The sequence below is a fragment of the Andrographis paniculata genome, unplaced genomic scaffold (assembly GCF_009805555.1).
Source record: "Andrographis paniculata isolate CXL003 unplaced genomic scaffold, ASM980555v1 Contig71END, whole genome shotgun sequence".
Taxonomy (NCBI): domain Eukaryota; kingdom Viridiplantae; phylum Streptophyta; class Magnoliopsida; order Lamiales; family Acanthaceae; genus Andrographis; species Andrographis paniculata.
In genome coordinates, this window is record NW_026137608.1 from 4,530,872 (window position 1) to 4,542,927 (window position 12,056).

At 29.7% G+C, this 12,056-nt stretch overlaps 2 protein-coding genes across 2 annotated transcripts; one reads left to right on the forward strand and one right to left on the reverse strand.

Annotated features, from left to right (window-relative positions):
- The first annotated feature begins 2,517 nt into the window (after window positions 1–2,517).
- LOC127264961 (1-aminocyclopropane-1-carboxylate oxidase 1) lies at window positions 2,518–4,125 on the forward strand. The gene is made up of 3 exons (XM_051294575.1): window positions 2,518–2,917; window positions 3,003–3,226; window positions 3,312–4,125. The coding sequence occupies exons 1-3, from the start codon at window positions 2,816–2,818 to the stop codon at window positions 3,913–3,915; spliced, it is 930 nt and encodes a 309-aa protein (XP_051150532.1). The 5' UTR covers window positions 2,518–2,815; the 3' UTR covers window positions 3,916–4,125.
- Window positions 4,126–5,490: 1,365 nt separating this feature from the next.
- Window positions 5,491–7,130, reverse strand: LOC127265009 (uncharacterized). The gene is made up of 2 exons (XM_051294646.1): window positions 6,883–7,130; window positions 5,491–6,781 (listed from the first exon to the last, which is right to left on the reverse strand). The coding sequence occupies exons 1-2, from the start codon at window positions 7,077–7,079 to the stop codon at window positions 5,491–5,493; spliced, it is 1,488 nt and encodes a 495-aa protein (XP_051150603.1). The 5' UTR covers window positions 7,080–7,130.
- Window positions 7,131–12,056: the final 4,926 nt, after the last annotated feature.

The window sequence follows — 12,056 nt, forward strand, 5'->3', positions numbered from 1 at the left end:
TAGTTCCTTACGTTAGATAAAAATTTTCAATTAATTTATATTTAATATTAGTCATCTGGTATATTTAAATGACTAAATTAAATTAAATATTATATATTGGAAAATTAAAATTTTAATAAAATAAATATATGGTATTTAATTATGATATTTGTATAATAAATATCAACCATTAATGTAAAATATCATACAAATATTATGTTCATATATATACAGAAGCATAATAAATTTAGCAACAAAATAAATAAATCTTATTATGTTCATATACAGAGGGATAATAAATTTAGCAACAAAATAAATAAATATTAAGTATTATAATTAATATCTTCCGAAAAATTAAATGATACAAAGATTTTGACGAGAAAGAAATACACAATCAAATCCTTCAAGAATGGAAAACAACGGTTCGATGAAAAATGAACGATTATAAAATCGTCATGTCAGTCAATCAGAACGCACCAAGTGGCACCATTCGAAAAAAGAAGCCGAGGCACCCTCCCCTAAAAATAGAAATCTTGGTCAATTCATTTGACACGTCAAGTTCATTTGAAGACTTGAGCAGAGGGTAAGTGTATGGACTCTCTTTGCAATGTTTTTCATTATTTTCATGTCCTTCATAGCGTTTTTTGTTGAAAAGTCTCCAATTTGGATAAATGATCCAATATTGGTCGACGAATCGATAAAATTAATGTTCTTCGACGTATGTCCAAGCCGGAGAAAATATCAAGCTTCAAAAGCTGTTGAAGAATATGTTAAAGCTAAAGATGAGCCTCCAAAATCCATCTCAAAGTTTCAAGGCTTTTGTTGCATTCTTCACCAAATCATCAAATTCCCCCGTCTTTGATCCGAAATTCAAATGGACACGCTACCAATTATGGAGCACAAAATCCACTTCGACAATGATCAAGGCCCCAAATTCATCCAAAGTCAAAGTTGATGATCAAAATCATCCGCATAAAGACCAAAACCCTCTAAATTATAGCAAAAAGTCAAACCGAAGACCAAATTCTTTCGAATCGTCCAAAGAGGACATCAAATTAAAAGTTGACGATCAAATCGTCCGTACAGAGACCAAAAGCCCTCCAAAGTCCGACAAAGACAAACCAAGACCAAATCCCTTCTGATAAATAAAATCATCAAAGCCAAAGCCGATAATTAGATTACCCCACACGGAGACCAAAATTCCCCAAAGTCCGGCAAAGCCAAATTGAAGACCAAATTCCTTCGGATCAAAGAAGTCATTCAAATCTAAGTTGGAAAACAAATCTAACCCGGAAAGAAAATTAAATGACTCATTTAGATAATCGGACCCACTTTAAATTCAAATTAATAAATCTAATTTGTACAAATTTTGTGTTTATTAAAAATAGTACAATTTTATATCTACGGTACCATTTACCTAATATAGTAAATATCATTACAACTTACAATATAATTACACAAATGTCATTACTTTTACATTTTACAACACAAATAAGATTATTTTTGTTTTACATTACAAACTAATATAATACTAATAGTAAAAAATCTACGAGCAAAAAGCAAACATTACTCATATGGGACTGAGGTAGTAGTATATTTATTAGTTATTGGAAGTGTATAAGAGTTTTAACATTCTTTCACTTTAAAATAAAAGTTTAGGATATTTTTATATTAATGTATGATTACTTTTTCTAAAATAGAAAATAAATACTTTGAAGTAAGATAGACGAAAATGATAAAAATGATACTTTAAATTGAGACGAAAAGAATATAAATTATGAATTTTAAAATATCATTAAAGTATATGATCATGTTTTTTAAGAAAAAAAGACAAATTATGTAAAATGAACATAAATAAAAAAATATATATTATGTGGGATGGTGAGAATATTGTAATATTGATGTTTTGGCATTGTTGTCACACAAAATTTCATAAATGGAAGTGGACCAATTCCAAAAACTTTTGACCAATAAGGTAGGATTGATATGTGCTGATTGGATACAATTAGTTTGCATCATGCCCAATTATCCAAATCGATCCAACTTAGTAGATTAAATGATCAATGTTCTTTGGTCCAAGACCATTCTGGAATTTGGTTAAAAGAAACCCAAAAGAATACAAGTTCAAGAAAATGAGAAATTAACCCAATTTGATCGATGAATTATGAAGTTTGATGTTTGAAGTAGAGAATAATGAAGTTAATTGCCATTGATAAGTTATTCAAAAGATCTAGATGAAGATAGATCTCCTCAACCTATGGACAAATGAATCTAACAACGACAAGCAACCTAATCAACCGAGTGATTCAAATAAAGTCAAATCCCATGTTCTTAGATACCCAAACTAGCCCACAGCTTCAGTCTATGTTCACAGTATTGCACCTAGTTTTCCCCAAAACAACAAATGGCTGCCTGCAGCCATACTCAAGTACGAGAAAAAGTGCAATAAACTAAAGCCCAGTTGGTATTTAAACTCAGGCATGGTGGGAGGGAGAAGACACCACCACATGGAAGAGCAGGTGAAACTATTTAAGCAACCATTAGATCTGATCACAAGTCAAATGATTAAAAAATATAGCTTAGAATCACATGGTTTTTAGTGGTCTGAATTTAGACTCATCATCTGACACTTTATGCTTTTCCCTAAGTTACCAAAATAGCTTGTTCTTGCAGCAAGATTGTGTTTCCTAACTGTAACTGCCATCCATCTGAATCCAACTGCTGTAACTTACTAATTATTATTCAAATACTTTTTGATTATGCCTATATATATTCGATGAAGTTAGCAAATATCTCATTCAACAACAATACTGAAAAATAGAACAGTGATTCAACAATGGAGGTACCTGTGATTGACTTCAGTGAGCTTAAGGGGGAGAAGAGGAGTGAAACAATGGCGCTTCTGCACATGGCTTGCGAGAAGTGGGGCTTCTTTATGGTTAGTCTGAACATTGCCAAGATTCTCGACTGAGCTTTGTTATTTCTGTTCTTATTAGAATCACAGTCTCTAATGCTTCCTGCAGATCGAAAACCATGGAATTAATAAGGAGCTGATGGAGAGGGTGAAGATGCTGATAAATACACACTATGAAGATAATATGATGGACAGCTTCTATAATTCAGACACAGCAAAAAACCTCAACGACAATGTGTATATCAAAGAAAAAGATTGGGAAACGACCTTTTTCATTTGGCATCGCCCAAATAATTGCATCAATGATCTCACCAGCCTCTCAGAGGATTTCCGGTAACCTGTGATGACAAACAAAAAAGACATACACACACATAGAGAAAATGCTAATTTTCGACATTATTCTTAAATGCATTTGCAGTAAAACAATGGATGAGTACATCAATGAAGTAATCAAGCTCGCAGAAATGCTTTCGGAGCTCATGTGTGAGAACCTGGGAATAGAGAAGAAACACATGATGGACACTTTTTCCGGAAGCAGTGGCCCTTCTGTCGGCACAAAAGTGGCAATGTACCCTCAGTGTCCAAATCCTGAGCTTATCAGAGGGCTTCGGGAGCACACAGATGCTGGTGGGATCATCCTCCTGCTCCAAGATGACCAAATTCCGGGCCTCGAATTCTTTAAGGATGGGAAATGGGTGAAAATTCCGCCTTCCATAAACAACAGGATATTCATCAACACCGGGGATCAGGTAGAAATATTAAGCAATGGAATGTACAAGAGTGCACTACACCGAGTGATGGCAATGAAGGATGGGAAAAGGCTCTCTGTTGCAACATTCTATAACCCTGCTGGCGATGCCGTAATTTCTCCAGCTTCGAAGCTTTTACTTCCCAATCATTTCAGCTTTGGAGAGTATCTGAAACTCTATAGTAAAACCAAGTTCGGAGATAAGGGCCTCAGGTTTCAGTCTCTGAAGAACATGGCCAATGGACATCGAGGTGTTCTTTCTGCTGAGAAATGATATTACATGATATATGTTATAGTAATGTTTTTCTTGTGTGCTGTTTCTTGTTTTTCTTAATTTCTATTATTATTTTTCATATTCGAAGTTTAAGAGAAGCTGCCATTACACTGCTTCCTTAACTTTTACCTTCTTCTTAAAAGCGAATGTTCAATTATGTATTACACTAAATTTTCTATGTTATGATATGTATTAACATGTCAGCTTATTCAGCCAAATTCACTTATGAATTTTACAAAACCAATAACAGTCAGTATGTCAGTATTTGAGAGATGAATCACTAAAGAAATAAATCCACATACAATAGCAAGTCTATTCATCATAACGTTGATCAATAAACCTTCAAAGAGCCTCAGCTTATTGAAATAAGCCCCAAAGTTTTCCAATGTATCGTCATACATTCAGATAAATGAAAAGTGATATGTATTATTCAAGAAGCATTCTGTAAAACTTAGAACAGATTATCTAAACTGGTTTAATCGTACATTATTTGAATAAACTACGGCCCAGAAGATTTTACATACAAATTATTCCATACTCCTTGTTACAAAAGTACCCTTTCTTGTTTTGGCATTTGTTAGTAACTTTTCAAAGTATCGGAACTCGAGGACGATCCAAATATGGAATGTGGCAGACTGCTGCTGAAGACCTTCTGCTTTGTGCCCCTTTTGCACAGGTTTTGTCTGCACATGAATTGTCAAACATTTGAGAATGTTTAAGATAAAACAAAATAATATTGCAAGTTTGTGGTGGCGCATCTAATACCCAACGTTGGTTAGTCAAACACTACGATGAGGCAATGTGTTTGTTTGTATAAAAAGACTGTGCAACAGTCTTGTAAAACAAGTGAAAACAGAGTGAAAAATTAGTTTAAATCTAGTGAGAGAAAAAGTATTATCTCTCCATGTTTTCGTTTTATGAGCTCTCATGAAGATTTGAAGCTCATACGAAGGAGGAGGAAATGGATTTCCAATAGGAAAAGAAGACTGCGGTTTAATCCTAGGATTAGAACTGCGGTTTAATCCCTAATTTCTTATACATTGCGATATAAAGAAAATTGTAGGAGGATAGTTTTGGGTCCGTATTTGTTGAGTTATTAAGTCCCTTGTATACCTTGTGATAGATTTAGTGGACGTCTCCTGGATTGGAGTCCTCCGGACGTAGGGTAGTTACACCGAACTGGGTTAACAAATCCTGTGTGTTGTTTGTTTTATGTATGATCTTGGCCAGCCATAGACAAGTATTTATGACACACACAAGAGTTATAACTACGGAATAATACCACGTGTTTTCGAAGTACAAACCCCTTCTGGTTTCCCATTTCCGCTGCCATTAGACTCGGAAGAGTTGGCCTCTTACGTGTACCTGTTCCAGCTCACGTCTTTCTTTTTACCAAACACTCTTCTTGTTATAACAAAATGTAGTCATTTTTGGCACTTCAAAGTTTTTATTTTTGTCATAATGCTATATATTGACAAAGCTCATTCTTAAGAGCACGACAACCTTCCTAGAAGACGAGTATTCTTCGAAGATAAAATAGATAAACACCAATGTATTTCAATAAATACAAGGCAATTACAAGGTCGACAATTTAGATAAAACAGATTTTTTTACAAGAGTATTGGTACTCTCTACAGCTGCAGTTAGTGAAAGCTTATGAGGCTTCAATAAAGAGGTACATTTGTTGACTAAGCACAACAGGAAATTTCCAAACTTCAAAGATGACGAATACCTGATCGAGAATTCACAAACACAATCCACAAGTTGATCGACTGAATCTTGAGTCAATTGAACATTGTGATTCAAGATGTTTTGCACCAGACAAAACAAAGACTCTGTCCACACAATTTCATTACCAATCAGATTTTGGTGGCAGGGAAGGCAGATAACTCTCTTTCCATCCTTATCTTTGGATAGAAATTTTTGAAAAAATGCCGAAACATGAGCCGGATGAAAACACTCTTTTAATATTTTGGTGATCAATTCGCACAACGGGTTGTTAATCCCTTTATTCCTTAGCATCAATGGGAACAACAATGCATATTCAGCAGCCCTTTGATGTGCCTTGCAATATTCGATCGTTGCAATCATTAGCACACGAGAACACGGCTCTTCAAGAGCTAGAAACTTAGGAAGGACAAATGAACATAAACTGTAACTTGACAAATCTACTTCATTCCCTTCATTAACATCCATGAAATGGAAAAGGAGAGACGAGGCAGTCTCGTCATCTACATTCCATGGTTCAATCAAACTCAAAACTTCCAACGAGTTTCTTCTGTTTGCAAAACACAGTTCATGAATTTCCTTCACTAATTCCACAACCTCGGATGTCAAATAACATTTTGCAACCTTTGCTTTCAGAATCTTTGCCCTGTTCTCGACTTCAGCATCAATTTTGTCCACAGATTTGGATTCATCCACATCAATTTCATCCATTACCTCATCACAATGTTCTTGTGCTCCAGTCTCTACATTATCAGACAAATTATCTTCGTCATGTCCACTGACACCCGATACAATTTTTGAATTCATTTCGTCCAGAGACATTGGAAGCCAAGGAAACATAGCCTCTGTATGTTTAGCAGCAGTCCTTAGCCAATCCGGGGGAGAATGGAAATTCTCCAACTCATCTTCTTCAGAGTCCAAAGTTAGATGAGAAATCCATTCATAATTCGACACAGAAACCAAATCAAGCAGATGTTTTGCAGCTTTCTTCACCCAAAAATCAAGACCAGAACCTTCACTCAACATAATCCTAGCAAGCTTACACAAATCTTTCTTACTGAATTTCTGATGATCATACGCAAGAAACGACAGAATCCGTGCTTGAACCATATCTGGTAGAGTCTGAATCCACATAACCCTACTTATCAAAAGCCCAACAATTACTACTTCCAAGCAAACAAATTAATCAATATATATCATTCGTAAACGCAAATAAAGAGTAATAGTTAAAAGGATTACCTTTTACCTTGAGACGGAGAAGAAGGGCTAATGTGAGTCGTGCCAGAATACTTAGTGAGCAGAGCAAGAAACGATGCAGTGGAAGTGGAGGTCGAAGACGATGACGAGTTGAATGATTTCTGCAGCCATGTCGATGCTTCAGTCTCTGGACATGGAGAATTTAAGAAAATGTCAAATAAAGGAATCCAGCACTCCATTAATGATGCCCGTTTCTCCGACAACGAAAGGCGTAGAACTGAAATGGGGATTGATTGTTTGATTAGGGTTTTGGATTTGGGAAAATCTGATGAGTCTTTTATCTTTCAAACGAATGCTTTTAAAGTGGCGGGAAAAGGCGCCTTGAGAAAATCCAATGAACAGTGGTTGCTGAATGAACAAAATCAATTTGGTGAGTATTTTTATAATATTTAAATTGATTTTGGTTTTAGAATTTTTGGTTAGGAAAAATGGTGGGCTTCGGAACAATTCAATGCGATGCGAGTCGGATACTGGTACAATTTTTTATTTATTCTTTTATTTTTTAAAATAATGCAAATCAATTCAAGAAAATAAAATATAAAAACACATGGCGAAGAATAAGACTGAATTAATCATATATTTAAATATAAAATTAACTTCTAATATAATATATTTGTTGAAAAATTAAATAAATATTTGATTTAATATTTTTAAAAAAATAATACTCCCTCTGTCTAACCTTAACATGTAAATTTTATTTTTCTTTTTAATAATTATATTTTTACTATTTTATATATATATCTTTATTTTACAATTACATTATTACTTTAATTAAAGGAAGAATTGTCTTTATACTACTTTAACTGCTCATTTTAATTAAAATAGTGTCCTATTTTGTTCGTCCCAAAATAATGTATAATTTTTTAATTTAGTAATTATATTATCTACCTAACATAATTAATACCCTTAAAACTTTCAATAAATTACACAAATATCATTACTTTTATATCACACAATCTACCGAGAATATTTTTGTCATTTTTACTATAAACTAATATAATACTGATATTTATAAATCTACGTACAAAAAGTAAATATAGTCATTTTATGGAGACGGATGTAGCATTATTTTTTAAACTCCGCATAAAAAGTAAATAAATATATTATAGCAGGAGGGAGAAAGTAATAAATAGTAAGATCGAGGCCAAAACTCCCCGAGCTAATACAAAGAATTTTACATCATACAATTAGTCTACTTAGAAAGTGAATGAAGCAAAGTAAAAAGAAGAACAAATGTAGGAATTTATTCAAATGCATATTGAACAAAGTCTCCACCAGAATGCTAAATCTATATTACTAAATAGTTTATTCGGTTGTAATCTGAAATTAATTTGAAATAGTATATTAATTTTTTTTAAAAAAAAAATTAATAGTATCTTGATATGATATTTTATAAAAATATATATTTTAATAATCTAAAAATCTTTTTATTTTTTTTTTTTTTGATAAAGTTAACTATAGTCGCTGTTCTTTAAATGCATTCTGGATGAACATCAGTCGAACCTAATAATTTTTTATTTTATTTTTGTTATCAGAGAAGATGTAAAATGCTTGCAAGCTTGCAAAAACTAACATGATTAGAAAGTTGAAACCCACATTTATATATAAATATATATCTTACTTTTGTCATGCACATAATCAATACAAATTAATTTGTTGAGAGGGATCACGACTAGTTAAAGTTTGTATTATATTTTATTTGATAAATTCAAAATGTGGACACATATGATCATGCCATCCTTAAAATATGTTTTAGTACTTGTCAATAACATTTATTTTTACCATCATTTAGGCACTTTTGTAACACATAAATTTATTCATTATGAGTGAGGGGAAATTCAAAGATGATTATGTCATGGACTATTTTTTTACCAAATTCAAATTGAAACTTTGAATTATCCTCTCTATATTAATTGAGTGTGCTTATTTTTTATATTTATACTTTTTTATTTAATCTATCATTTTTTACACACACACATATATATGAAATTTTAAGTATTTTTAAATGATCATAAAGAATAAAAACAATGATACCATCACAATTCTCATTAAAAATAATATCAAGATTAATTATTGCATTAATAAAATATTGAAGATATCAAGTTTTGAAAGGGAATGGAGAATGTTAAATCTATAAATTGGCAAAGTTTAAAAGATAATTTATAGCATGGTTGATTGTATAGATTCACGTGATACATGACTATAAATTTATAAAATAAAATAAAATAAAATAAAAACAAACACTTATTCCAAGAATGAAATAATATTGTTGTTCTATAAAGAATGCTCGAATTGGTACGATGGGTGTATATGTTATCGCCGGATCACAGATTTAAAATTTGCCGACATTATTTTAATCTTGTATGTCACAATAAACTTAACTAATATATCTTACATTAATGGTATAGTTTTGGATGATATTATCATCTATGATTTAAGGGTATTGGTATTCATTCCATTTTTTTGTACTATATTTTCATTATCTTCGATGTTGCATTTTCTATTCTTTTAAGTCGATTTATGTAATGATCGATTAGATTAGATCGATGTAACATAGTCGTGGAAGATAACATTGTATTATTTTAAAATTTTTATCAATAAAGAAACTCTCTTAGAATCTTCTCATTTTTCTCAAATTCATTCTTTAGAGTATGAATATAGATTTAATTTATGCATTTTAAAGGTTGTTAATCTCTCAAGAAAGTGGTAATACAAGGAAGGAAATGAGGTGCTTATTTGATTTTTTATTAAACAGTATTTTTTATATAATATTTTGTGAAAAAAATAATATATTTTTATTAAAAACTATGCAAAATGAACTATTGATTTTGATTTAAAATGCTAAAAGGACGGACCTTTGAATTTAACCAATAAAGCTCAAAAAGGATGAAAAAAAAAGGAAAGAAAAAAAAAAATGAGTGTATTTTTTTAGGTAAAATTTTAGTTATATTGGTTAATGTTTAAGATCATCTTACATTAGTTGTAAAATACGTATTTTATTTTTATGACGTGGGAACCTGCAACCATTACCAAATACCCTGCAAATTAGTAGTGGAAATGTGTAAGATGTTTTAATATTTTTGTCATTTGACAGTAATTATATGCGTAATGATACTTTTATAATTTAAATAAAAACTAAAGGTATTATCGTATCAGTATATAATTATTTTTATTAAAATAATAAAAAAATACTTTGGATAGAATATATAAAAATGATAAAAAATATTTTTAATTAAGATGAAGAGAGTACATATTAATCAGACTTAATCAGAATGTTTGACCACTTTTTATTGTGCCTCTTGAATGTGTTTGGTGTATATATTTTAATTAATATATTTTTATGTTATGTACAAAAAAATAATATTATATATTAAATTATTGATTTTTTATAAATAAATAATATATATTATATTGTGCTAATATATATACTTTAATTTTTTATAATATTGAAAAGAAAATTATACTGTCCAAACAAATTATTGAGTGAACAAATTTATTTTTTTAGAGTTTGTTTTCAATTTTTATTTACTCGGCAAAAGCTCTACATTTTCAATATAAACATTTCTATTTTGAAATAAAATATTATAGTCCCTTCATCCACTAATTATATATTCATTTATATTGAATACGGATTTTAATTGATATAATATTATATTGATTGATTGTGATATAAAATAAATATATTTTGAAAGTATACGAGTGAGTTAGTAAAGTAAAATATTTATATATATTGAGTGTGTAAATAGTTATGACATTTATGTAAATAAATACTATAATAATAAATGGTATAATTCAAAGAATGTGTAAAAATTATTTGCTATAAGTGAAAAGTACATATTTTTTTAATGAACATAGAAATAAAATAAAAACAACATATGTTTGATAGACAGGAGTATTTAATAAAATTAAAATAAAATATTAAAAATCATTTTTTTAAATAAAAAATAATAATAAAAGAAGAAGAAGAAGTAACGTAATTGTATTGAAATTTAAATCTTTAATTTCAAATATAATTGTAATATCATATTTTATTAAAAATCTTACCAACTAAATAATTTAAGACGTATACCAAGCAAATTCAAACAATTTTGTTCACTTTGAATTTTCTTTTATTTTTTAATTATATAATTCCAGAATATATATATATATATACATATATATATATAAATATTAGTATTTTTAAATAAAATATTATATCCTACCATTATTTTATTCAAACATACAAATACTAAATCAAAATAAAAAGAAACTACTCCATAACGCATGTCTAGTGGTGTAGAAGTTGGACTTGTGACCGCGAGGTCATGGATTACTTTTCCACGTCATCAGCAAAAAAAATAAAATAAAGAAGAACCATAATCTCAAAATTAATTGCAATTTTAAATATAAATTAAGATTTTTATTGTTTTATTCTTCAATATATATATATATATATATATACTCCCTTCGTCCCGAAACTATAGTCTTGATTGTGTTGGATGCGAGATTTAAGAAATATTGATAATATAATTGGTAAAAAGTATAAGTAAAAAATATTTTTGCCTTTGTAAATGTATTAGTGTAAAATGTAGTGGTAATTGTGTAATAATAATAAAAGAGTAAGAATAGTTATATTGTAATATGATTATTTATGAAAATAAGACTATTATTTTGAGACGAATAAAAATAATAAATAAGACTATTGTATTGGCATTAAAGCAGTATATATTATTGTCATTTTCGTGTGAAATAGGTCATGGGCATATTGTGTTTCGGTACCTTCTCTGCACCATTGATTAGTTTAACAATTTTTGGCCGTTGAATGTAAAAAAGACATACTATTATGTTTCCAGCTGGATAATTTTGTCTCTACACGTGGCGTGTCTTTATTTCTATTTCTATTTTAGTTTTGAATTTTATTATATTATATTTATTAGATGTAATTGACACTTTTTTAATAATCAATTTATTATTATTATTATTATTATTATTCATCATAAACAATGATACTACTATTTTTATTTTAATCAGTTTCGTAACAAATGATATTTTTTTAATATTTGATAAAATTTACTAATTTAAAATATATTTAATAAATATAAATCAATTTCATTAACTTTATAACACATAACATCATACACTACATGGATTGATTCAAAACTTTTTTTTTATTTTGA

Bases quoted from the DNA above. Each gene is read 5' to 3' on its own strand.
- LOC127265009 (XM_051294646.1), bottom strand. From the start codon at position 7,079: ATGGAGTGCTGGATTCCTTTATTTGACATTTTCTTAAATTCTCCATGT. The intron at 6,782-6,882 runs GTAATCCTTTTA...TTTGATAAGTAG, and splicing joins TCTCCGTCTCAAGGTAAAAG to GGTTATGTGGATTCAGACTC.
- LOC127264961 (XM_051294575.1), top strand. From the start codon at position 2,816: ATGGAGGTACCTGTGATTGACTTCAGTGAGCTTAAGGGGGAGAAGAGG. The intron at 2,918-3,002 runs GTTAGTCTGAAC...TGCTTCCTGCAG, and splicing joins AGAAGTGGGGCTTCTTTATG to ATCGAAAACCATGGAATTAA. The intron at 3,227-3,311 runs GTAACCTGTGAT...ATGCATTTGCAG, and splicing joins AGCCTCTCAGAGGATTTCCG to TAAAACAATGGATGAGTACA.